Genomic DNA, 27426 nt, shown 5'->3' with positions numbered 1-27426 from the left:
CGCGGGGTCTGAGGGCATCGCTCCTGCCTGCCCTGGCTCAGACTGTGCTGGGGGACAGTATACGCTGCGGGCTGCTGGGATCCGCCCCACAGGTGGGTGCTCACACACCGTGTGCCCACCAAGGCGTCCGTGGATCAGGCCCTAGACCACGGTGACAGCATCTTCCTCTTGCTAAGCAACCCGTGGCCGTAGTGGACAGCCCGGGGCCGGATTGGCCGAGGCCACGCCGGGCAGCGCGGCAGACCCGGGATGCCCCCTGCCACTGGGCCACGGATCGGAGCCGCCCGAGTGCTCCAAGGGGAAACCTCTGGCCATGGCTGCCACTAGCTCTCCCCCACCCCCCGTCACGGAGCCACGGATCCGGTGCTCTGGCCCGGCTCTGGAGCAGTCCCTGGGAGGAGCCCGGCGGTATGTCAGCCCCCTGTGGGTCACACTCAAACTCGCGAGCCAGAACTCAGAACGATCCCCTGGTCGGCTTTCAACTCAGGAGATCGGTTTTATCAAAGGAATCACCGGCGAGTCATTTCTTTGCCTCCAGGTTTTGTGCTCGGGCCACGATTCCCAGCTTCGCTCCTCAACTGGGAGGGTCCAAAACCCATTTTTAGTTAAATGAAAGCCAAGCGTCTCCCGTGACTGCCCGGCCCCGGTGGCAGCGTGATCCAGTGGCTGGAAGCTGAAGCTAGACAAATTCAGACTGGCAATAAGGTGTAAATTATTAACAGTGAGGGTAATTACCTATCAGAACAATTTACCAAGTGCTGGGCGGGGGAATTCTCTATCACTGGTCATTTGGGAAGCTTGACGGGCCATTTCTCCAAACGATTGGCTCTTGGTCAAACGGGAATTAATTCAGGGACGTTCTAAAGCCTGTGTTACATGGGAGGTCAGAGTAGATGATCACAATGGTCCCTTCTTACTTCATAGTCTCCGACTCCACAGGCACTTGAGGCCCATGCCCAGGGCTGGATTAAGGGCTAGGCACTATGGGCCTGGATGTACAGAGGGATTTAACTGTTGCAGCGCTGAGCGTTGCAGGACCTACGCTGTGGGTCCTGGAAGATCACAGGAACGCGCTGCGATTCATAAAGCCCGAGCACCGCGCCTAGGTGGCTGCACAATGAATGCAGGGAGAAAGGCGCCGGAGAATAAGAGCGGCCAGAGCCAGCACACTAGGCGGGGAGCTGCCGAAGCTAGCCAATGGGAGCTGCTGATCAGAGGAGGCGTGTGCTAAGCCCCCACCCTTCTCTCAGAGGGAGGGGCCTAAGTCCAGAGAGCAGGGAGGAGCCCTTTTCTGCTTGGAATCCACAGCTATGAGCTTTCTCTGGAGCTCGGTACCTCTGGTGTTTCGGCGAGCAGCGGCCCTCTCATAACTATGAGCCCAGGGGTTGGAGAACTCCCCTGGAAGCCATGTTCCCATTCCTCCCCTGCAACAATGATTTGGTCCCATGAGGCATTGCAAGCCCTTCCCAAATTGCCCTGCGGCTAGTTGCATTGTGGGAGTGCTTTACAGGAGCTCCTCCTTGCATGAACTTGCCCAAGATTCCTGAGCCAGTGGGTGGCCTTTGCACACAACCACCACATCGGGCCCCTCAAGGCTGTGAATAGCTCTTGGGGACAGGCCTCCTGGTGTGGGGGGCTGCAGAGTGCAGGCCTGGAGGCAGAAACACAGGCACTGAAGGAAATTTTTGCTGCAAAAAAGCTTAAAATCCCTGGTGCAATGTGGTCTGACCCCTTCTCTAGCACATCAGACTTACGTGGTCTTCACTTTCAAGGTCCTTCCTGGCGTATTCCCCACCCCATCCCCAAGACCACCACACTTACCACTGAGAATGACTAACAGGCTAATGTGATCCTGGGACGTGTAAACATGGGAATCTCGAGGAGGAGCAGAGTGGTTATGTACCCTCTACATTTGGCCCTGCGGCGTTCGCTGCTGGGATCCTGTGTCTATTCCTGGTGGCCACCATTCAAAGAAGGATGCGGAGAAGTTGGAAAGGGTTAAAAGAAGAGCTGCAAGCATGGTTAAAGGATCGGAAAACTTGGACTCCAGGAGCTGAGTTGGTTTATTTTAACACAGAGGAGATGGAGGGGGAAGGATCAGGACCTACACGAGGAACAAATATTAAATAATGGACTCGCCCGTCTAGCCGACAAAGCTCTAACAAGATCCAATGGCCAGAAGTTGAATTAAATGAATTCAGACGGGAAATAAGGCACTCATTTTTAACAGGGAGGGTAATTAACCATTGGAATGATTTACCAGGGGTCACGGTGGATTCGCCATCACTGGGGATTTTTATATCAAACCTGAATGTTTTTCTAAAAGATCTGCTCTAGCTCAGACAGGAATTGTTTCGGGGAAGTTCTCTGGCCCGTGTTATACAGGAGGTCGGACTAGACGATCATAATGGCCCCTTCTGGCCTTCGAATCTATGAGATCTATGAACATTTGGACTTAAACCAGCTGCAGCTGCATTGGAGTCAATGGGGCAGGCCCCCAGCTGCTGTGAATCAGCCATCGCTCCATTGGCGTCAATGGGGCAGGCCCCCAGCTGGTGTCAATGGGTGTTGTTCCATTACTGCCATCAAGTCGGCATCACTCCATCATTTAAATACTGACCCACACCCACTGAAGCCAGCCGGGGATCTGACCCCTTTTCATTCGCAAGCATGGAAATGATCAGTTCAGGCACATAAATATTCATGAGAAGACCTGAGCGCTGCTGAAAACTCAGATTGTGTGTTTTTGTCACCTTAGAAATAAGAGGTGAAAACTTGACCAGAGCTTTGCCATTGATGTCAATGGAGCCAGGACTTCACCCAACCTCACAAAGAACACAAAGCCATTTCCCCTGGGTACTTTGAGTCATTTCCCTCCAATGCATCGACCATAAAACTGGCCAGGCCAGGCCAGACCCAAGATCTGTCTAGTTCAGTATCTCCGGCAATGGAAGGATGACAATCTTCAGAGGAGGCACTGGAGAAATGTGGGGTAATCTGTCTCCTGTGATGTTCCCTTCCTGACTGTTATGGGTTGGGTCACAGAAACCCCCTTGGGACTGCCACCTGATGTGCTGAAACTATCTCTGAGCCCGTTTTCCCTGCCAGCTTTGGACTTCAGTACTTTGCCAGACATGCTAGCCTGCTGCAAACATAGACCCAGGTCTGAACCACATCCCCCAAAAGCTGCAGACTTAACTGAAAACAGCTTAGAAAGTGCTCCTGTCTCTAGCACCCAGATACCTAGTTCCCAATGGGATACAAACCCCAAATAAATCCGTTTTACTCTGTATAAATCTTATACTGGATAAACTCATAAACTGTCCGCTCTCTCTAACACTGATAGAGAGATATTCCCCGCTTTTTGCTCCCCCAGGTATTAATTACTTGCTCTGGGTTAATTAATAAGCAAAAAGTGATTAAAAAGTAGGATTTAAGTGGTTTCAAGTAATAACAGACAGAACAAAGTAAGTTACCAAGCAAAATAAAACAAAAACACGCAAGTCTAAGCCGGATACAGTAAGAAACTGATTATAGATGAAACCTCACCCTCAGAGATGTTCCAATAAGCTTCTTTCACAGACGAGACTCCTTGCTAGTCTGGGCTCAATCCTTTCCCCTCGTACAGTCCTTGTTCCAGCTCACGTGGTAGCTATGAGATTTCTCATGACTCTACCCCCTTTTAAAGCTTTGGCACAAGGTGGGAATATTTTGTCTCTCTAGGCCCCCATCCCTCCTTCTAAATGGAAAAAGCATCAGGTTTAAGATGGATTCCAGTACCAGGTGATATGGTCACATGTTCTGTGAGGCCCCCAGGCTCCATTCTTCCCGGCCTCACTTGCAGGAAGGCTCGCAAGCAAACAGAGCCATTTACAACCAATTGTCCTGGTTAATGGGAGCCATCAAGATTCCAAACCACCATTAATGGCCCACACTTTGACTAATTACAATAGAACTTCAGAGTTATATTTCATACATCTAGTTTCAGATACAAGAATGATACAGTCATACAAATAGGATGAACACACTCAGAAGATTATAAGCTTTGTAATGATACCTTACAAGAGACCTTTTGCATGAAGTATATTCCAGTTACACCATATTCACACTCATTAGCATATTTTCATAAAATCATATGGAGTGCAACGTCACACTGACCACTAAGAGCGATCATCTTCAACCCTGAAGCATGAGGATTTATAACCCTTCCAATAAACCATGTTCATTGGGAAATGCCCAATATGCATCAGAAGCAAAACCCATAGCGCTGTCATCCTCACCCCAGGGAAATGGGTCATTTATTGCCTTCTGCCCGGACACAGAACTCGCAGATGCCGTGGTTCAGAAGATGCTTTATTTGAATTTACTAAAATCAACTAGAGAAATGAGCACATTTAGATTTGGATTCAAGGGTGATTATGCCACTGGCATCTGTTGATCAGAAGCGATCTTTGTTGGGAGAGCAGAGGTGTCCAGAGCGGGGCTCATTCCTTTCATTTAATTTTGAATGTCATCGTTCTGTCTCCTCCCGGCTCTGGGGCTGTCACCTGAAAAGGACAGAAGGACAGACCTTCAGCACCACTTCATTAGCTAGGCATCGGGATGGCAGAAAAGGATCTAGGGGTTAGGGTGGATCACAAATTGAATATGAGTGGACAGCACGGTGAGGTTGTGAAAAAGGAAAATAAAATTCTGAGGTGTATTAACGGGAGCATCGTGTGTCAGACATGGGAGGTCATTGTCCTGCTGTAGTTGGCATTGGTGAGGTCTCAGCTGGCGGACAGTGTCCAGTTTCGGGTACTGCACTTGAAGAAAGATGTCGGCAAATTGAAGAGAATCCAGAGAAGAGCAACCAAAATGATCAGAGATTTAGAAAACCTGACTTAGGAGGGGAGGTTGAAAAAATTGGGCAGGTTGAGTCTTGAGAAGAGAAGGCTGAGGGGGGGAACCTGATAATCTTCCAATATGCAAAAGGTTGCTAGAAAGAGGATGGAGAACAATTGTTCTCCACGGCCACTGAGGGACAGACAAGGAGGAATTGGCTGAGTTTGCAGCTAGGGAGATTTAGGTTAGATACTAGGAAAAACTTGCTAGCTCTACAGATAGTTTGGCTCTGGAGCAGGTTACCTAGGGGAAGGTTGTGGCACCCCCGTCATTGGAGGTTGGACAAACACCTGGCAGAGATGGTTTAGGTATATTTGGTCCTGCCTCAGCATGGGGCAGGGAGAGGGAGGCTCTTCAGGTCCCTTCCAGCCCTATATCACTATGATTCCATAGTTGGGTACCTGGTGGATGTGTATGGGGATCGTTGGGTGGGTGACTGTGGATTGGGATGTATGAGTGGGTGGATGGATGCATATGGGAATGTATGGATGGGTGTGTATGGGGAAGGATGGATGGATGCATGTGGTGATAGATGGATGGACACAAAGTTGCCAGATTGGGGCCCTGTTGCACCAGGCACTGCCGAGACACAGGTGCTGCAGACGGTCCCAGCCTGGAAGAGCTCCGAGTGTAAACAGACAAAAGAAGGAGGATCATCCTGTGATGTTGCACTCCACATACTTTATGGAAATATGCTTATGAATATGGCATAACTGGAATAAATACTCCTTCTATGGTGTCATTAGAAAGCTTATAATCTACTAAGTGTGTTCATCCTATTTGTTTGCATGTATTATTTCTATATCTGGAGTTAGGAGAATAAGATATAAACTTGAATCACTGATGTAAACATATTAATTGGAGGCCATTAAGGATGCTCCAGAAACAATCAGTTGTAAATGGCCTTAGTTACTTGAAAGCCTTCCTGTGTACGTGTGGACATGCCCATGAGTAATGGAGACTAGGGATCTTACAGTGATATGTGACCACGTCACCTGATAATGAAATCCATCTTCAATCTGGTACTTTTCCATTTAGAAGGAGGGGTGGGGACCCACAAAGACAAAAGATTCCTGCCTTGTGCCAAAGCTATAAAAGGGGGTGGAACAGAACAAAAGAGGCTGCAGTCATGAGAAAACCCCTAGTTTCCACCTGAGATGTCTGCTGGAACTAACAAGAACTGTACCAGGGGAAAGGATTGGGCCCAGACTAGGAAGGACACTAGTCTGCGAAAGAAGCTTATTGGAACATCTCTGAGGGTGTGATTTTACCTGTAATCAGTTTCTTAATGTATTAGGCCTAGACTTGCATGTTTTTGCTTTATTTTGCTTGGTGGCTTACTTTGTTCTGTCTGTTATTACTTGAAACCAATTGAATCATACTTTTTATACTTAATAAAATCACTTTTGTTCATAAATAAACCCAGAGTAAGTGATTAATACCTGGGGGAGCAAACAGCTCTGCATATCTCTCTATCAGTGTTATAGATGGTGGATAATGCATGAGTTTACCCTGTATATGCTTTATACAGAGTAAAATAGATTTATTTGGGGTTTGGTTCCCACTGGGAGCTGGGCGTCTGGGTGCTGGAGATAGGTGACCTGCTGAGCAGTTTTCAGTTAAAGTCTGCAGCTTTGGGGGTGTGGTTTAGACTGAGTCGGCGTTTGCAGCAGGCTAGCGTGTCTGGCTCAAGAAGGCAGAGTTCTGGAAGTCCCAAGCTGGCAGGGAAAATGGGCTCAGAGGTAATTTCAGCACATCAGGTGACAGTCCCAAGGGGATCTCTGTGACCAAACCCATCACACACACCCCTGGTCCAGATGGGGATGCTATAAACAGAGACCATCCCATTGCTCTGTCCTACCTGTCTCAGGTAGGGCAGAAGCTCCACTGATGATCCCGGTCATAGTTGTCTGTGGTGGAACACCAGAACTTCCCCTTGGCCTCTACCAGGTTGGTGCAGGTGAGGAATTTAAAATTCTTGTAGATGAAGGGGAAGACACAGGGCTTGTCATAGTCTGCAGACCAAACACACCACCAGCAGGTGAGAACCATGGCCAGAATCACAGGCAGCACATAGCAAATGCAGGCAACATCGGACTGGAAGCAAACACTTTGTTAGATAGTTCCCCACACAGCTTAGGGCTATGGGAGAGAGCGCGGCCCCATGACAGGGGTGTCAGGCAGAGCAATGAGAGACTTGGGTGCTATGCCTGGCTCTGCTAGGTGACCTTTAGCAAGGCACAGACCAGCTCCATGCCTCAGTTTACCCAATTCTGCAACATGGGGCTAACGATCCAAAGATGTCAAGGGGACAGGCAAACAATGTCTCTGCTGTTGGGGGTTACGTATGCAAAATGGGTCTGTGGGCATTTTATGTCCATTTAGGCAGTTTATACAGGCACAGGTGGTTAGACACAGCCACACTCCAGATGTGTTTTCGGGATACATCCTCTGTGGTTATTACGTGCATTAGTCAAGGCGTCTAGATACTAGCCTCAGAGTCAATGAGATCGGGGCCCCATCGCGCCAGGCGCTTCCCAGACACAGAATCACCAAGATCGGGGTTGTGCCAGGTGCTGCCCAGACAGATAGAGATGGACAGTCCCTGTCTCAAAGTGCTGCCAATCTAAACAGCCAATAGAAGGAGCCCCACCGCTCTAGGGCGATTTGGGGGATGGTTTTAAGAACTGCTGAACAGCTGCTACCCATGAACTTCAGCTTGCTCAGCTTTTCCTAAAGGGCGGAGGGTGGGGACCAAAAAACCAACCAACCTGCTCTTAAGCGACTCACCCAAGGAGTCTATGACAGAGCCAGGAATTGACCTAGGCCTTGGTGAGACAAACGCCTTAACCGCAAGGTTCAGCTTCCTCCATCCCCTGTCCTACCTGGCGTGGAGCAGTAAGTCCACTTCTTGTCCACGTCGTAATTCCTGGTGGTGCTGCACCACAGTTTTCCTGAGCTCGCCCCGTCGCTGGTGCAGGTGTGGTACACTTTCTTCTTATAGACGAAGGGGAATGCACAGCTCTTTCCTACTGCGTTCCCACCCAGGACTAGGGAGGCAAAGGGAGGTGGTTATAGACACCGCCAACATGCCCACCTGCCTATGGACTAATGGCTCCCGAATCCCACTCATCACCAACCCAGCTACCCATCACCAACAGCCAAGAAATCTCAGGTAGGCTTTCATAGATCCCAAGGCCAGAAGGGACCATTGTGATCATCTAGTCTGACCTGTAGAACACAGGCCAGTGAATTTCCCTTGGTTCTCTCTGTGTTGAACCCAATAACTTGGGTTTCACTCAAGTATCTTCTAGAACAGCATCCAGTCTGGATTTGAAGACATCATTGTGGCTAATGCTTCTAACAGGAAAGCCAACACTGGGCTGGGACAGGAACCTGGATTTCCAAATCCCACTGAGGTTTGACCCTCCATCGATTCTGGATCTGATTCTATGGCTGCTCCTAAACCCTGGCCTTGAACCTTTCCTGAAGGAATCCTTAGAGGCTCCTTCAACTGCTGGGAGGGGTGTGTTGTAAGCCACTATCCCACCAACCAATCAGATAGACTCCCACTGCCCAACTCCCATTGGTATCAATGTGTCACAACTCCTCATTGGCTCAGGGGCACAGCAGAGATGTGATGAGATCATACAGGAGATCTGGAGGCCCCTGGACAACTCGGTAAATAGAAGTGTATGAAACTTTTCAGATGAAATGTTTTGGGCGAAAAGTAAGGTTTCAGTGAAGCCAAAATGTGTTGTGAATTTGTGTCAGTTTTGTGGGATTGTTCGTGTTGGAAAAATGACCAAAAATGCAAAAAAAGTCAATTCTTCAATTTCAAACAACTTCTGCTTTCAAAATCTCCTTCTATTTTATTAAAACCAAAATTTAAAAAGTTTAAAAAATGCTCAAGATTTAAATGAAATGTTTCATTCAACCCAAAGGGATTTTTTTCCTTAAATTTTCAGTTCAATGACAATTTAAAACAAATAATTTTTGGGATCCACCCAAAACAATTTTGTTTCCTGATTTTTTAATTCATGAAAAGTATCAAAGAAAATTTCAATTCCAGGATCCACCCAAAATGTTTTTTCCCCGATCTTACAAATGATGGAAATTTTTGAACAAGTTTGTTTCTGGGCTCCTCCCAAAACACATTGTCCCCTGATTTTTTTTGATTAATTAAAAACTGAAATGTTTCATTTTCTGGACAACCCGAGACAAATTTTTTTCTAATTTTTTGATTCACTGAAAATTTCAGAAATTTCGTTTTAGGAACGCACTCTAAACCATTTTTATGACTTTGCAATGCAATGACAATTTTAGAAAAAATGAACTTTCACAAGCTACCTGAAATGACCTCCCTCCCCCCATTTTTTGATTCAATGACAATTTCAAAAAAAAATTCATGGTAATCCAAGACAAGCTCCTCCCCTCACCCCGGTTTTTCAGAATCACCAGCAAACCACAAATTAGTTATTTTCCCGGCTGTATGGGAAAAGCCAGAGTCAGATCTGCCCCAGAGGGAATATACGAAGAGACTGGATACATTACTGATATCTGGACAGTAGCTCCACAGCTTATCCTCATTGTAGTTCTTGGTTGTAGCACACCAGAAATTCCCCATCTTGTCTCCAGCGTTGGTGCAGCTGTGATATAGCTGGGATTTGTAGACAAAAGGAAATATGCAGCGCTGACCATTCGAGTTCCCCCCATAGGCTGCAAAGGCAATGAGTAAATTAGAGTGAACAGCAAGAATGCCAAAGAGAGCGACCGTCGTGGCCGTTTTCTTAAGAAAAAAGAAAAGCCGGGGTAGGGGTGTCTCATCTCAGTGCTGCGGTGAAAGCCAAAGATAATTTTGTACAGTGGGTGAATGGCGTTGCGCCTAGGAGCATGGGATCACCCCAGGGGCCCATCTAGCCTGTCATCCCGTCTCTGATGGCCGCATCACAAGGAGGTGCCAGGCAATCTGGCTGCACAGGGGAAGCCATTTGTAGCACGCAGCCCCTCCAGCGAGCTCATTTGACCTGCAAGACTGGGTGACAGCACTCCCTGTGCTAGAGCTCCACGTACCGGCATGTCCTCCACAAACCCTTTCCCCCTGTGCCGACACGGAGCGCTCTGGTCGTGACCAGGACTCACCCTTGCTCAAGCAGAAGCGCCAGAGATGGTCTTTGTCGTAGTTGGAAGTGGTAGCACACCAGGGCCGTCCCATCTTGTCATCGACTGCCGTACAGCTGTGGTAGGTCTTGCCCTTATAGATGAAAGGGAAGACGCAAGGGGAGCTGTCTGAATTTCCCCCTGCCGCTGGTGGAAAAAGAGGCAAGGGAGGAAAGGGTTAAAAACAGGGCAGAAGGCAGGACGCAGGGCAGGCGATATGCTGGAAGAACTGGGCGCAAATTTTCCCAACAAAACAATTTTTTTAAGTGGAAAAAATGCCAATTCATGGGAATCGAAGTATTTGAGGATGAAAGTTGCTGGTTTTGAAGCATTTCCCTACTTGAAAAAAATGTTGAGGGAAAAAAGCGTGGAAACATTTAGACAAGTTTGATATGGAAAAAAAAAATCTGGGTTCTCGGGTGGGAGCACCTTTTTGTTTTGAAATGTAAGCAGAGTCCAAATGAGCTCTCCCCTGACATCTAGTGGTGAGCTGGGGAAGAGGACTTCAGGAGCTGATCTCACTTGCATGGACACACCCACCCTGCCTAGGTGCTCAGCATGATGGGATTGCTGGTCCAAATGGTCCTTTTGGCTGGTGTGGGGGATCCTCAGTCTCCTTGTTTTTGGGGCAGGAGTAATAAAGGGTTGTTATCCTTGCTTGAACCGAGGGCAGCAGAACTATACTTGGCATATCCCAATGGTGGGACTCACCTTCAACGAAACAGCACTCGCTAGGACAGGGACATGGGTTCCAAAGCCCAGTGAACTGAAGGAGGATGGGGATAGGTGCTTGTGTGTGGGCTGTGTCCAAGGCCCCCCAGATACTCTGACTGTTCCTCTCTCCACTGTGTAATAACACAGCTAATTTGAACTTGATTGAGGGTCTTGTTACATGCTGCAAAGCTAAAATCACTGATATCTATTAGGCCTTGTAGTGAGTCCCCTTACTGGAAACAACTGGGGGGTGGGCGGGTGCCCTGGAAGGGGAAGATCCCATCCAGAGGCTGGAGAGAGTGGAACTAGGGAGTTCTGAGTCTGCCCCTCATAGGGTCAGGCAGCAACCCGGAAGTATAAAACCAGGCCCTCAGAACTCGGTCTGGCCCCAGCAGCCGGAGAGACCAGACGTCTCCAGCCTCGCTTGGGGCTGGGAAACCTCCATGGCCTGCCCTGCACCCGCTACCCCGAGAAGCCGCCGGGCCTGCCCTGTGCCTCCTATCCGGAGGAGCTCCCGGACTTGCCAAACGATCCCTGGCCGGACGAATCCATGGTCCAGGATCCCCCCGAGGCCGACGCCAGCACCCAGGTAGGTCCAAAGGGGGGGTCTGGAAGTAGCCCGGGGGTAGCCAACCTTAGGGTTACCATAAGTCCTCTTTTTCCCGGACATGTCCGGCTTTTCGGCAGTCAAACCCCCGTCCGGGGGGAATTGCCAAAAAGCCGAACGTGTCCGGGAAAATGGCGGCTCTGCTCCTCCCCGACTCTTCAGCTCTGTTTAAGAGACGGGCTGCCCGAGCGCTACCGGCTTCACGGTTTGCCGGGCAGCCTCCAGACCCTGCGCCCCCAGCTGGGCGCTTCCCCTCCCGGGCTCCAGCTGCGCTGGGGAAGCGCCGGCTGGGGGCGCAGGGTCTGGGGGCTGCCCGGCAAACCCTGAAGCCGGTAGCGCTGGGGCAGCCCTTTCCCCTGGCTGGGAGTGGGAGGGAGGAGGGGGCGGAGTTAGGGTGGGGAAGGGGTGGCGTTGGGGCGGGGCTAGGGGTGGGGAAATGGGCGGGGCCAGGGCCCGTGGAGGGTCCTCTTTTTTTATTTATTAGATATGGTAACCCTAGGCAACCCCAGTCTGGCTGCAGCACTGCCAGAGCCCATGTCCGTGTGTTGCGGCCAGGATCCCCACTGACGCAGCAGCAGGACTTCTGCCGCTGCTGGGGCCCCGGGCTGGGACGCGGTGGAGTGGGAGGGCCTGCGTCCCCCCCGCCACCCAACCCGTGGGTGGCCGTCTCCCCCTCTCCCAGGCCCGTTGAGGCTCAGGCCTATTATTGTGGCTCAGCCCTGCCTGAGGGCCTGAGCTCTGCCTCTGTGTTTGTTGCCCTGCCCTGACCTAGGGCCTGGGCTAAACACTTTATTTACTGTTGCTCAACCCTGACTAAGGGTCTGAGCCCTGACCGAACGCTGGTGCCCGCCCTGAACCGGGGTCGGGCTTCCTGTATCTTTCAGGACTGCAGGGGCTGCCGGGCGAGACCCTGCAGCCAGACAAAGCACTCAAGCCCCAGCAGGTAGTGAGTCGGTGTGGCTCCCCGCCGCCCAGGAGCGGGTCGAGCCCCAGCCAACTAATGTACAGGCCTGCTTTGGGACAGTGCTTCTGATGCAAGAGACTGACCCATGTGCACCAGCAGTGAGGCTCCCCCACTAACAGCTGAAATCACTGAGAGGTGTGTTAAGTGGTGGGCGCTTAGTGAGTGGCCAGCAGGGCAGCTGGTGGAGAGGGCCAGAGCAGAGCCCTGCAGAGAGGGGCAGTGAGTGAGTGCCTGAGCAGTGGAACAAGTAAGGTGCCTCTTTACCCACCCTCCCTCCACACAGGATGGGAGGTGAACTCTGCAGATGCACGTCTGAACTCTAGGTCTTCACTGGCCAAGGATAACAACTGTGAGTGGGGTGCAGAGAAGGGATGGGCATGTTAAAGGAACTTTTGGTTGCTGGACTTAAGACCCTGAGAGGAAAAGGACACCGCACAACTTACTTGGGGTGGGTCTTTTGCTCATTGTTTGTGTTTGAGCCCTGTTTGTGGTGTTTTCCTAAATTAACACAGAGTTACTTCCCTCCTTTTATTAAAAGTTTTTGCTACACTCAGACTCTGTGCTTGTGAGTGGGGAAGTTTTGCCTCTTAGGGGCGCCCAGGGGGTGGTGTGTAATTTGTCCCAGGTCACTGGGTGGGGGCTCAAGCTTGTTCTGTGTTGTAATGTTGAAAAGGAACCCCTAGATCCTGAACCCGGCCCTTGTTACTGCCAGCTCTGACTGGCAGAAGGGTTACAGGAATTTAAGCTAAATTAGAGTAAAAACAAATTAAAAAAAAAAAAAAGGTTGAAATTGAAACAGAACATTTCAAAACAAAACTTTTTAACTGAGCCGAACTGAAAGAGAGTTTGGCTTTTCAGTTCATGAATATTTTTGAGGTCTCATTTTTTCCCCCTCCAACCCAGAGGGGAAAAATGTTGAATTCCCAAAAATATTTCTAGGCTAGGGAAAAGATCCAAGGTGTCGATCGGCAGCACTGGGCAAAATTTTGGTGTGGTTCAATATGGGTACTGAGCTGTTCCTTGCTCCTACAGGACCTATATAAAAATGACTGCTTCTTGTCCACTCCTTTTGTTTAGCTGTTCAGATACCACAGTAATGGAGACACACATAGAATAGAATAGAGTAGAATAGAGCATTGCCCAGACACACAGTCATTGAGATCGGGGCCCCATCATGCCCGGTGCTGCATAGAAACAGAGCCAAAATCAGGAATGTTGGCAATTAATTGACCTTTGATTATTAGCAGGTAAATATGCCCAATGGTCTGTGATGGGATGTTAGATGGGCTGGGATCTCAGTTACTACAGAGAATTCTTTCCTGGGTGTCTGGCTGGTGAGTCTTGCCCACATGCTCAGGGTTTAGCTGATCGCCATATTTGAGGTCGGGAAGGAATTTTCCTCCAGGGCAGATTGGCAGAGGCCCTGGAGGTTTTTCACCTTCCTCTGCAGCTTGGGGCATGGGTCACTTGCTCTAGGATTTTCTGCACCGTGAGGTCTTTAAACCATGATTTGAGGACTTCAATAACTCAGACATAGGTTAGGGGTTTGTTACAGCAGCAGGTGGGTGAGATTCTGTGGCCTGCATTGTGCAGGCAATCAGACTAGATGATCATAATGGTCCCTTCTGACCTTAAGGTCTAGGAGTCTATGAGGAATAGAACGCATGTGTCCTGATTTCCCCCCACCTCCCAGTCTGTGCACATAGCAGCTACAAAGCAAACCCATCCCTTAAGCCTCTCCTGGCCCCACATACCTGCCGTGCCGCAGTACCTCCATTTATGGTCTGCTTCATAGTTGCTAGTGGTGGCACACCAGGGCCGCTTGCTGTCATCCATGGTACAAGCCGTGTACCTCCTGCCTTTGTAGCTGAATGGGAACGTACAGGGCTCCTCCGAGTTCCCGCCAAGCACTGGGGGAGATGGGGTTGGGGAGAAAGATGGGATGTGGGAGGCAGAAGAGACAGAGAGCATGCTGGGTAACACGGCTCACTTTCAAATCAGAGTCACCACAAGTTGAGCCCATTTCCAGGTAAATAAAACCCCTTGTCTCCCCTGAGCCCCACAGCAGCCTAGCCACTGCCCCCAACAACCGTGGGGTAGTGCAGGGAATGGGGGACTGGGTTATGGGGCACTGGCAGAGCTGTGAGGAGGGTGAGCCCAGGGCTGGGCTAGCAGGGGCAGTGGGTCGGGAGTGAGGGGCAAAGGCAGAGCTGGGGGTGAGCCCAGGGCTGGGCTAGCAGGGGCTGTGGGTCAGGAGTGAAGGGCACCAGCAGGGTTGGGTGCGTGGGGGGACACTGGGCGGGGCCCCCGGAGGCACCATACTTGTGTCGGGACAGTAGCTCCAGCGCTGATCCATGTCATAGTTTGCCGTGGTAGCACACCAGGGCTGGGTCCTGTGGCGCTGCTCCGTGATGCAGGTGTGGAAGGTGCTGCCCTTGTACACGAAGGGGAAGAAGCAGGGCTGGCCTTTCGAGTTCCCCCCATAGGCTGAGGGGAAACACAGACAGTGACTGTCAGGGGGTGGGACACCCTGGGTTTAGTGCAGACGGGTGCGGACCCCTCACCCCACCCTGGACAGAGCCTGCCGGGGGGTAAGGCCCACCAGAGATGGGGACTCTGCTGCCACCCTGCAAGGGTCTGACCCATAGACAGACAGACAGATGGGTGGGGTTGTATTGGGCTAGTCAAACAGACCAAGTGGGTGGCTCTCCCCTGCCCAGCTCTGGAGACATCGCTGGGGCAGGTGGCAGGAAAACAGTGGCCGAGCACCTGGACATTGGCCAGACCCGCCAGCTCTGGGCATGTGGTATCACAAACAGGGAACATGACGCTCCTCCATGCTGCCCCGTGCTGCCCCCCGTTCCCATCCCATCCGCCGGCTTCTTCCCAATCCCCATCCCTGAACCGTGCCCTAGCCACCCCCTTTCCCCATCCCATCCCCCGGCTTCCCTCCCATCCCGTCCCCCAGCTGTCCCACCCCTGGGCACTCACCCTCCTCGGAGCAGACCCTGTAGGCCTTGTCCCGGTCATAGTTGGCGGTGGTGGCGCACCAGGGCCGGTCACTGTCCTCGGTTGTGCATTCCGTGTAGACCTTGCCCTTGTAGGTGAAGGGGAAGACGCAGCGGGCAGGGTCCGCACCTGGCCATGAACAAGGGGCAGAGATCAGAAAAGGGGACAACGGCTGCCAGGGGGCCCCTCAAAACCTAGCAGGGAGAGACCTGGCAGGGGTCAGGACGCCTGGGTTCTAGCCGCAGCTCAGGGAGGAAAGGGGACGTCGTGTTTTGAGCAGGGGGGCTGAGAGCCAGAACTCCTGGGTTCTCTCCCTGGCTCTGGGAGGGGAGGGGGTCTGGTGGGGGGGGTCTGGGGGCCAGGACTCCTGCTGTCCATCTCCGACCTCCTGCCAGGCTGGTATATTTCACACCGCTTTACAAAACACACTGTGCTACTCTACACAACGACAGCACATCCCTCCACACACACTGCATTACACATGTGTGACGAAGTGGGACTGTTCTTAAGGTTTCCTCTGAATACTAATAAATTTGTTAGTCTCTAAGGTGCCACAAGTACTCCTGTTCTTTTTGGGATACAGACTAACACGGCTGCTACTCTGAAACCTCTGAATACTGTGTGGGTGCCTCAGTTTCCCCTACGCATTTCTTAAGTCTCTAGGTGGTGGGGAAAGGCCAGTGTGCATAAATCACTGACACTCTGTCTCCCTGGCAACAAATGGCCAGGGCCCCTTCCCCCCCTGCAAGGAAATAGCTAAAGGTGAACAAAGAGATCAGGTGACCTCCTGGCTCAGGAAAGAGACAAAGCCAAGAGAAGGAGGGGCTGGAGGGGGTTTGGGAGTTGGAGCTACCTGGGGATGAGGAGTGAGGGCAGACTGTGGGTGTCTGGCTCTCTGAACCCCATAATGGACCCGGCCAAGGGGTCCCATTCACTGCTGTACCTACAAGCTCTGTTTTAGACCATGTTCCTGTCATCTAATAAACCTCTGTTTTACTGGCTGGCTGAGAGTCACGTCTGACTGCGAAGTGGGGGGTGCAAAACCCTTTGGCTTCCCCAGGACCCCGCCTGGGCGGACTCGCTGTGGGAAGCACACGGAGGGGCATATGCTGAATGCTCCCAGGAGAGACCCAGGAGATGAAGCCGTGTGAGCTTCTTGCCCTGAGCACAGTCTGCTCCAAGGGAGAGGAGTATCCCCAAAGTCCTGACTGGCTCTGTGGGGAGCAGTTCCAGAGCATTGCCCGGGGACTCCGTGACAACTGGTGGCAGCGGTGGAATGTACAGCACCCTGTGAATGGCGCTTCTTGCAGTAAGTGACTGGGGAGCAGTAAAACAGAGGGGGGATGGTTTCAGGGGGCGATTAACCCCTAGGAGTGTGTGACCAGCGAGAAGGACTGTTGGAGAACTGCAGCGAGCAGTCTCAGGGGCGGAGGAGCTTGCCACTCGATCCTGGGAGAGAGAAGGACATTTGCAGTAACAGGGTTCCCCTGGGGATTGCAGCGAGCGGTCCCAGGGGCGGAGGAGTCTGAAGCTCGACCCTGGCAAAGAGGTGGTGACCACGAGAATGGCTGGCACACTAGGGGTTCTTCCTCAAAACCGTGGGGGAGCTGAGAGCACACGGGCCTCTGAGTCCAAAGCAACTTGGGAACAGTGAAGTGATGGCCTATCACCATCTCCTCAAGAAGGACATTGTGATCCTGTGCAAAAAGAGAGGGTTACGCATTGGGAAGTTCACCAAGGACCAGTCAATCGTGCAGCTGGAGGATGAGGACCGCTCTAAGGAGCAGAATCCTGACCCAGACGGGGCTACAAGAGGATCTGGTAGCAGCTGGAGCAGTAGCCAGGCATCCCCAAGAGTCTGGTCCCCAACCAGACGGGGGTCTTCATGATCAGGTTCTCCATCAGGAGATCAGAGACAGATGGGACTGGAGCTGAGTCAGAGAGAGCGAGAGGACCGTGAGAGAGAGAGCAAGAACCCGAGGAAAAGCTGCAGGAAAAGCAACAGCAGCGTGGACTGGCAATGGTGGAGCAGAGAGGCATAGGGGGCTCCCCAGGGGTGAGTGGGGATAGATCCCGGGCTGCCAATTACGCAGGGAGCCTCGACACTAAATTGCTGCCCCTGGTTAAGGAGTGGGGGGGGGGGGGGGTGGATGCCCACCGCACTGCCTTCGAGCAGGCTGGGGATTTGAACCAGGGGGACCCTGTGGAAAAGCCCCGGTATCTAGCCCCCTTGCTGGGTCCCAAGGCCATAAATGCTGTCAGCCAGATGGGTGGGGTGGTGGACAGGCTCCCACTCCTGGCCCCGGCCTATATGTCTGCGTGGAGTCTCCTGGGCTCAGATCCCTTGGACCCCCAGTGGGAGCGGATGGTGGGGGTCAATGGGGAGACATGCCTGGGGTGGCGAGACCCTGGGACAGAGAGAACTGTTGTCGGGACCCGGGTGGTGCAGCCGCAGATGCTGAGGGGCTGTGTGACCTGGGTGAAGGTCCCCGGGATGAAGGCCCTCACCCTGTCTATGGCCCGGATCCCTGTGCAGACCCAGGAGGGGTCAGGCTGGCTGGCCATTGGGGTTCTCCAGGATATCGGCTGTGAGGTCCTGTTGGGGGGTGACTGTGTCTCTTTGGGACAAGATCCAGGCCCTGTCCCTATTAACGGCCAAGGATTTGAATCCCGCTAACCAATTGGCTAAGAGGGAAATGGTCAGTGAAAATGCAAATGACCTGGCTGGCAGGAGGGAGGGGCTGCTGGGCTCAGAATACCTGCCTACCTGTAACCAGACCCCCTGGGGCTGAGTGGGAGGGAGAGATGCTCCCCGCCCCCATGCACACTGGAGAGGGGGCTTATGCTGGCTCTGATGCTGTGACCAGAGCAGAGAGCTCGCTGCCTGCCCCCACTGTGACAAGGACAGTGCTGGGCACGGTGGGAGCTGAGACCCCAGCTGAGTAGGGGGACACACAGGCAGGGCAGGTTGGCTGCCAACCAGGTTTGCCTGGTCCAGATGTGCTGCTGGGAAGTGATTACACAGTAGGGAGGGAGCTACCAGGGACAGGGCTCAGAGGGGCTGTGACCCCAGGCCCAGCCAGCGAGAGGGAACAAGTCCCACTCCCTTCCCCGCCAGCTGAATTCCAGACCGAGCTGCAGAAGGATCCCTCCTTGGAGAAGCTGAGGGAACTTGCTGGCCACAGCGCTGCAAACCCCCTTGGGGAAGGCTGCAGGGACATAGTCCTGTGGGAGAAGGGATTCCTGTATCGGGAATGGGCTCCCCAAAGGGAAGTAGAACTGTGGGGAATCGGGAGGCAGTTGGTGGTGCCCCAGGAATCCACAGGGTTCTTCCCTTTCGAGCTGCTGTATGGGAGGAGAAGGGGGAAGACCCCTGGGTGGATCTCTTCCCTGAGGTGGGAGCCAATCTCCCCATCAGGTGTTCCCTGTTCAGTCACTGGGAAAACAGCCCAGAACCTGGAGAGAGAGGTCAAGGACATGCTGGCTTTAGATGTGATCCAGCCGTTCAACAGCCCATGGGCCTCACCCGTGGGGCTGGTCCCCAAGGGAGACAGGATGATCTGGTTTTGTGGGGACTATCGGAAGCTTAAAGCCATCACCGTGTCCAATGCCTACCCCACACCTAGGCCTGGGGAGATTCTAGACAAGCTGTGGGAGATGGAGAATGTGGCCCTGGCGTATGTCAATGACATGTGTGTCTTTAGCCAGACCTGGTAGGAACAGGTGTCCCAGGTGAAGAGGGTGCTGGGCTGCCTCAAGGAGGCAGGACTGACGGTAAAAGCTGAGAAGTGCAAGGTGGAGATGATCAGAGATTGGCCCATTCCCCAGACCAAGAAACAAGTCCAGGCCTTTATCAGGATGGTGGGGTGCTACCAGAGGTTTGTACCCCACGTTAGATCCCTAGCTGCCCCCATCCCTGAGCTATGTGAGAGGGGTAAGCCAAACTGGAGCGCTGGGAAAAGACCCAATCTCAGTTTAGACCCCAGGGGTACTGGGGTGGCAAAAGGGTACAGGCCACATAAACCTTCCCACATGCAAGCGCCATCAAGCACAACATACCCACAGGTGGGCCTGAAACTGGAATGTCCTGGTGTAACTCCCACCAAGGAATGGGAGAGATGATGGGGCATCCATGGAAACGTTGGTGGGTTTGAACTTCCCAAGGTCACTGGCTAAAGTGACCTCGCTCAGTTCAGTCTCGAAGGGGGGAGAGATGTGACAAAGTGGGACTATTCTTAATGTTTCCTCTGAATATTGTGTGGGTGCCTCAGTTTCCCCTATGCATTTCTTAAGTCTCTAGGTGGTGGGGAAAGGCCAGTGTGCATAAATCACTGACACTCTGTCTCCCTGGCAACAAATGGCCAGGGCCCCTTCCCCCCCCTGCAAGGAAATAGCTAAAGGTGAACAAAGAGATCAGGTGACCTCCTGGCTCAGGAAAGAGACAAAGCCAAGAGAAGGAGGGGCTGGAGGGGGTTTGGGAGTTGGAGCTACCTGGGGACTAGGAGTGAGGGCAGACATGGATGTCTGGCTCTCTGAACCCCATAATGGACCCAGCCGAGGGGTCCCGTTGCTGCTGTACCTACAAGTTCTGTTTTAGACCGTGTTCCTGTCATCTAATGAACCTCTGTTTTACTGGCTGGCTGAGAGTCACGTCTGACTGCGAAGTGAGGGGTGCAGAACCCTTTGACTTCCCCAGGACCCCGCCTGGGGAAGCACACGGAGGGGCATATGCTGAATGCTCCCAGGAGAGACCCAGGAGGTGAAGCCATGTGAGCTTCTTGCCCTGAAGACAGTCTGCTCCAAGGGAGAGGAGGCTCCCCAGGCCGGATGTGGCACACGGACCGGCTTTGTTTGTCCAAATCCCGGCCCTTTAACTGTCGGTTCTCCGCCGGCGTCTAATTTTAGCAACAGGTTCTTGCGAACTGGTGCGAACCGGCTCCAGCTCACCACTGCACTGCTCCACAACATGCATTCTATTACACAACACAACACGCACTCCACTGCACAAGAGCACACTGATCGACAACACAACACACCGCTGCACAACATGCACTCTACTACACTACAAAACACAACACTCCCCAACATGCACTTCACTGCACTACAGTACATACTCTACTACACAACACGCACTCTAATACACTTCACAACAATACACTGCTCCACAACACAGCAACATACTGCTCCAAAACATGCACCCTACTCCACTCCACAACACACCACTTCAGAACATGCACTCCACTACAACACACTGCTCCACAACATGAACTTTACTACACAACACAGCACACTGCTCCACAACATTCTACTACATACCAACACCCTGCTGCACAGCCACACACTCTACTACACTACACACCAACACACACCGACCCGAGACAGCCTCTGCCTCCCTTACCTTGGGTCCCCTCGCAGAGCAGTGCCAGGGCCCAGGCCAGGACGCACGTGGCTGCGGGTGAAGCCATTGTCCCGTCCACACTGCCCCAGCCCTGGAGCCCCAGCCCCATATATACAGCCTCCCTTGGGACTCCTCCCCTTGGCCACCCCCTAGAGGATTTCCTGCTCGCCAGTTGGCTTGCCACCGCACCACCCTGCCACGCCCATGGCAAATCATGAACCCTCTGCTTCCTGAAACCCGAGCTCCCTGGGTGCCAGAACCTGTCCCACCCTCCCGGCTTTGGAGCCCTCTACACACCTCACTCCTTGGTCATGACTGTTGTAGTCCAGGGGTCCAGCTTACCTCGGCTTTGCATTATAGTCTGCTTGATTATATTCAGCAGTATATAGACAGGCTTGGCTCCTGTAAGCCATTGGCTTCAGCAGCTAGCATGAGGCTTGAGGCCTTTGGCATAGATAAACGTAGGTAATGGATACGTTTTGGGGAACTGGAAGAATGTAAGGGGGGATAATGACATCAGCCAACCACAGAAACTTGAACCGACACCAGCTTCTGGAAGGCTTTGGACAGAACATCTGACTATAAGATTGCCATGAGAGGGGAGATTGCCACCCCAGCAACCCTGCCAGACTGGGGTCAGCTGCCCCTGAGCCACTTCCTCCCGTCCCCTTGGGGTGTACCTGGATCCATGGGGGTCCTCCATCTCCTCAGGGTAGAAGGCCAGTGGCAGGCCCAGCGACTCCTCAGTGCCTTGGTCAGCAAGTGGCTCCAGAAGCTCTGGCCAGTCCTCGGCTCGGCGGGGTTCTGTTATGCGGCACAGTTTCCCCTAGCACCCCCTGGGGCCAGCACTGACTGCTGGGGAGAGCGCCCCTACTGAGTCCCCACCCCCCTCCCTGCAGCACAACGCCTCATATTACATACATTATGGACTGAAATTGGAGAGAGTCCAGCGGAGGGCAACAAAAACGATTAGGGGGCTGGGGCACATGACTTATGAGCAGCGGTGAACTGGAGCCGGTTCACAAGAACCGGTTGCTAAAATTAGACGACGGTGGAGAGCCAGCAATTAAAGGGTCGGGGGTTGGACAAACAAACTCCGGTCCGTGTGCCACGTCCGGCCTGCGGGACCGTCCTGTCTCCCACCTAAGCTCCCAGGAGTCCTAGCTGGGACCTCCCCCGGCCCCAGAGCTGCAGCATGCCTAGCCGCCGGCAGCTCAGCTCCCCAGATCCCGCTTTGAGCAGCCGCTAGCAAGGTAAGGGGGCGGGGGGGGGGCTGCGAGTTCCAGGGCCGAGGGGAGGCAAGTGTGGCAATTTGCCTGGGCCCCGCAGGGGCCCCCACAAGAAGCTGAGGCTCCCCCCGGCCCTGCCTTCCCCCCTACCTAACTCCCCCATTCCCTGTCCCCTGACCACCCCCAGAACCTCTGGCCCATCCAAGCCCCCCCTCCCTGTTCCCGGGACTCCCTGCCCCTTATCCAAACCCCCTGGTCCTGGCCTCTTACCATGCTGCTTACCCCCGCCTGCCCCCTCTCCCGGAGTGGCCCTGGACAGCGCTGCAGTGGCGTGGTGGCTCCAGCAGGGCCTGAGCTCCCGCTGCTCAGAGCCAGGTGGTAAGGCTATGGGGGTTCTGCGAGCTCCGGGCCGAGTGGCGGGAGCTCAGGCCCCGCTGGTGCCACCACACCGCTCCTGGATGCGGTATGCTGTGGCTCCGGGAGAGGGGGCAGGTGGGGGTAAGCAGCATAGCAGGGGGCCGGGGCCGGTTGGATAAGGGGCAGGGTGTCCCGGGGACAGGAAGTTGGGGGGGAGTTGGATGGGGCAGAGGTTCTGGGGTGGCGATTAGGGGACTGGAAACGGGGGATTGGATAGGCATGGGAGTTCCGGGGGTCTGCCGGGGTGGTGGTGGATGGGGTTAGGGCAGTCAGGGGACAGGGAGCAGGGCGAGTTGGGTAGGGGGTGGGGTCCTGGATGGCAATTAGGGTGGGTGGTCTCGGGAAGGAGTGGTCAGGGGACAAGGAGGGGGCATTGATGGGTTGCAGGTTCTGAGGGGGGCAGTCAGGGGCAGGACATGGGTGCGGGTCAGAGGAGGGGGGATGTACTCACCGGACGGTTCCCTACCAGGTCTTCAGCGGCACTTCGGCAGCGGGTCCTTCACTCGCTCTGGAACTGAAGGAACCGCCACCACTGTGCCATCGAAGACCCCATAGGGAACCGGTTCCTAAGATTTTGGCAGCTCATCACTGCTTATGAGGAGAGGCTGAGGGAACTGGGGTTATTTAGAGAAGAGTGAGGGGGGATTTGATAGCAGCCTTCAACTACCTGAAGGGGGGAGGTGTTCCAAAGAGGATGGAGCTCAGCTGTTCTCAGTGGTGGTAGAGGTGCTCCGGTGCCAAGATAGGGATATGCGTTCCATTTATCGCCCCACCACAGTTAGGGAACCCCATTGCAGCAAAGCCGTCCAATATGACCTGCACATTTCCCAGCGTCACTACCCTTGTTAGCAGAAGGTCAGTGATTACATTGGCTACTTGGATCACAGCAGCCCCCACAGTAGATTTGCCCACTCCAAATTGATTCCCGACTGACCGGTAGCAATCAGGTGTTGCAAGCGCCCGCAGGGCTGTCACCACTCACTTCTCAAGTGTCAGGACAGCTCTCATCTTGGTATTTCTGCGCTTCAGGGTGGGGGAAAGCAACTCACAAAGTTCCAGGAAAGTGGTCTTACGCAAGCAAAAGTTTTGCAGCCACTGGGAATCATCCCATACCTGCCACAGTATGTGGTCCCACCAGTCCGTGCTTGTTTCCCGGGCTCAGAATCGGCGTTCCACTGTATCAACCTACCCCAATGCCGCCATGATGTCCCAATTGCCACATCCCATGCAGGGGCGGCTCCAGGCACAAGCACACGAAGCGCGTGCCTGGGGCCGCAAGCCGCAGGGGGCGGCCTGCTGGTTGCTGTGAGGGCGGCAGTCAGGGACCCTTCGGTGGCGTGCCTGCAGGAGGTCCGCCAGTCCCACGGCTTTGGCAGCAATTCGGCGGCGGGTACGCCGAATCCGCGGGACCGGCGGAGCTCCCGCAGGCATGCTGCCGAATCTGTGTTACCAGCCAGACCTCCCGCAGGTGTGCCGCCGAAAGCCGCCTGACTGCCGTGCTTGGGACAGCAAAATACATAGAGCCGCCCCTGATCCCATGCTTTCAGGAACGTCTGTGTCCATGTCCTCCTCACAATTGTCCTCGTGCTGGCATCTCCTAGCCAAGTTCTGCACATATTCAGGATAATGCGCGAGGTGTTTACAATGCTCACAACAGCAGGGTGAGCTGAGCGGGCTCCATGCTTGCCATGCTATGGCATCTGCACGGGTAACCCAGGAAAAAAGGCGCAAAACGATTGTCTGCCATTACTTTCACGGAGGGAGGGGAGATGACGACATGTACTCAAAACCACCCGTGACAATGTTTTTGCCCCATCAGGCATTGGGAGCTAAACCCAGAATTCCAATGGGCAGCCGCGACTGCGAGATAGCTACCCGCAGAGCACTGCTCCTTGAGTCGATGTTAGCCACAGTATTGAGGACGCACTCCCTGATTTAATGCTCTTAGTGGGGACATACACAATCGACTGTATAAAATCTCTTTCTAAAGATCAACTTCTATAAAATCAACCTAATTTCATAGTGTAGACATACCCTTAGAAAAAAGAACAGGAGTACTTGTGGCACCTTAGAGACTAACAAATTTATTAGAGCATAAGCTTTCGTGGACTACAGCCCACTTCTTCGGATGCATATAGAATGGAACATATATTGAGGAGATATATATACACACATACAGAGAGCATAAACAGGTGGGAGTTGTCTTACCAACTCTGAGAGGCCAATTAAGTAAGAGGAAAAAAAAAAAAAACTTTTGAAGTGATAATCAAGATAGCTCAGTACAGACAGTTTGATAAGAAGTGTGAGAATACTTACAAGGGGAGATAGATTCAATGTTTGTAATGGCTCAGCCATTCCCAGTCCTTATTCAATCCTTTGTTGATTGTGTCTAGTTTGCATATCAATTCCAGCTCAGCAGTCTCTCGTTGGAGTCTGTTTTTGAAGTTTTTCTGTCTGTACTGGGCTATCTTGATTATCACTTCAAAAGTTTTTTTTTTTTCCTCTTACTTAATTGGCCTCTCAGAGTTGGTAAGACAACTCCCACCTGTTCATGCTCTCTGTATGTGTGTATATATATCTCCTCAATATATGTTCCATTCTATATGCATCTGAAGAAGTGGGCTGTAGTCCACGAAAGCTTATGCTCTAATAAATTTGTTAGTCTCTAAGGTGCCACAAGTACTCCTGTTCTTTTTGCGGATACAGACTAACACGGCTGCTACTCTGATACCCTTAGAAAAAGAAGTCATTCAGGAACACTTAAACTATGGATTGGCTCCACGCAATCTATCAGGTTTTAAGGCAATATGAAAATTCCCCACGGCCCATGTACATTTATGCTGACAGTCATTTTTGTGTAAAGGGAATATAGTTTTGGATACATGATTGGTATAGGAATGGGTAAAAAGCAGCAAATAAAAAAAATATTGCATATTCAAAAAAATGAAAATAAATGTACCAGTGGGTAGCAAAGAACCCTAAACAGTTAAAGGTGCGACCTGTAAAGGCACACAGTAAAGGAACGGGCATGGCGGCCACCTGGAATAATCAGGTGGATACAATAGCCCGACAGCATGACATAGCAGTTGTAACTAGAAATCAGAAAAGAAATGTCTGTGCTGACACATCTGAGCCAACAAATGGCACTACAGATCATCCTATTGGAGTTCCAAGAAAAATAGAGACAAGAGTTACTTCATGTAGCCCATCAGTTTATGCATAAAAAAAATAAAAGGAACTTTAAAAAGGCTAAAGCAAGTAGCAAAATAAAAGTGTATAAAAATAATGATTAAACATGGGTGCGAAATTGTGTGCGGTGTGCTCAAAACAAGGCTCGTACTCCACACCGGCAACTCAGAATGCACCAGTGAAGGCTTGTTCCATGGCACAGGGTTCAAACTGATGTTATTAATAAATTGCCAGGAAATAAAAAAGAATTCCAGTATTTATTGGTGATAATTGATTCCTTTTCAGAATGGGTGGAGGCATTTCCTGCTAAAAATAATAGCACTAGGGTAGTGGCCAAAAAGTTTTTTAATGTAAATATGGCACCCGTGAAATAATAAATTCTGACAATGGGGGAGCCTTTGTAAAAAAATTTTTACCACAATAATGGAAGCCTTAAAAATTAAAGAAAAGTTCCATATACCAGACCGGCCTCAGTCCTCGGGCCAAGTGAAGCACATGAACTGCACTGTTAAGGAAGCACTCCAAAAAATAATAAATCACACACACACACACACACACACACACACACAAAAACTGGCTGGTTAAACTGCCTCTGATTTTGGCTGCCGTCCACAGCAGTAATACACTAAGGATGAAAATTTAACCCTTCTAAATTCTCTTTGAACATTCAATGCACCGAATAATTGATCCTAATGACTTGGCACAGGATCCGAAAAAAGCCCTAATATAATCCAGCATAATTATTTTCAATGGCTCAAACAATTACAAAAAAATAAAACCATCCTCCAGGATAGGGTTAATCAAGCCATCAAACACATAAACAACAAAATTCAAAAACAAAGGCCCACAAAGGCAGCCCTGTGGAATCATAGAATCAGAGACTAACATAACTAATGATGTTTAAATTCTTTGCAGAAAAGGACATCCTGAGCACGAATCGCTGCTCAACCACCACAATTTTAATCCACAGAAAATGAGACTCCAATGTAAGGTTTGGCTTTACCTGCTTCTGGGAACTTTTACTGCCCAAATAATTAGAACAATCATGGGAGAAGATGCAGCCTTCCTTATAAGCCAATATTTAAAAAATAATTCCCTCCCCACCAACCAATCATGAATTCCTACCTGTGATCCAGTAATCCTCATAAAATAGTGTAATAAAAATACTAGAAAAAAGAACAGAAGTACTTGTGGCACCTTAGAGACTAACAAATTTATTTCAGCATAAGCTTTCGTGGGCTACAGCTCGCCACAAGTACGCCTGTTCTTTTTGCGGATACAGACTAACACGGCTGCTACTTTGAAACCTAAAAATACCAATCTGTATGCCTGGGAAGGGGATGTTGGACTTAAGGTTCACCTTATAAACACCACAAAAATACCAAACCACTGGGGAATAGGGGTTAAAATAAAAAGTCCCTCTGGGTTTACCACCTAAAGTTCCAGTTACTCACAATTACCATATCAGTAAAATAAGCCTGTTAAAACACGAACAATACTAACAGTTATTCTAAAGTATTGTCCAATACCCCGTAGTAAATTAAAACCTAAAAGTTCACCCTACTCCCTTCCTATTATAACGGCCTAAATAAAAACACATCAAGACACCAATGGCCAAGCAAAACAAAATGTAGTAAACACCATATTAGGAGGAGTTAAATTTAAAGCAAAAATTATAAACACTATAAACCTAAAGGTAATTAAGAATAAGTTAAGTTTCTTGTCACAAGCAGGCAAATAATACTGTAAATTTGGTACAAATAGGTCTGGGAAACCTAAAAGCAACATAAAATATGTGGCGGTGGCTAAACACCACCTCCTGGCTGCTGTATAAACAACAAATACAATTAGAAAA

At 51.5% G+C, this 27426-nt stretch overlaps 1 protein-coding gene across 1 annotated transcript; it reads right to left on the bottom strand.

The window, feature by feature from the left end:
• Window positions 1-4340: 4340 nt before the first annotated feature.
• Window positions 4341-20839, bottom strand: LOC128826471 (epididymal sperm-binding protein 1-like). The gene is made up of 9 exons (XM_054009760.1): window positions 20737-20839; window positions 15321-15467; window positions 14652-14816; window positions 14084-14239; window positions 10027-10191; window positions 9439-9603; window positions 7770-7934; window positions 6746-6899; window positions 4341-4547 (listed from the first exon to the last, which is right to left on the bottom strand). The coding sequence occupies exons 1-8, from the start codon at window positions 20801-20803 to the stop codon at window positions 6751-6753; spliced, it is 1179 nt and encodes a 392-aa protein (XP_053865735.1). The 5' UTR covers window positions 20804-20839; the 3' UTR covers window positions 4341-4547; window positions 6746-6750.
• Between the last annotated feature and the right edge of the window lie 6587 nt (window positions 20840-27426).

The sequence above is a fragment of the Malaclemys terrapin genome, chromosome 20 (assembly GCF_027887155.1).
Source record: "Malaclemys terrapin pileata isolate rMalTer1 chromosome 20, rMalTer1.hap1, whole genome shotgun sequence".
Classification (NCBI taxonomy): Eukaryota; Metazoa; Chordata; order Testudines; family Emydidae; genus Malaclemys; species Malaclemys terrapin.
This window is presented reverse-complemented; position numbering and strand designations above follow the sequence as displayed.

Bases quoted from the DNA above. Each gene is read 5' to 3' on its own strand.
- LOC128826471 (XM_054009760.1), bottom strand. From the start codon at position 20,803: ATGGCTTCACCCGCAGCCACGTGCGTCCTGGCCTGGGCCCTGGCACTG. The intron at 14,817-15,320 runs GTGAGTGCCCAG...GTTTCCCCTCAG, and splicing joins CAGGGTCTGCTCCGAGGAGG to CCTATGGGGGGAACTCGAAA. The intron at 7,935-9,438 runs GTAATGTATCCA...TTGCCTCCCTAG, and splicing joins GAGCTACTGTCCAGATATCA to TCCTGGGTGGGAACGCAGTA.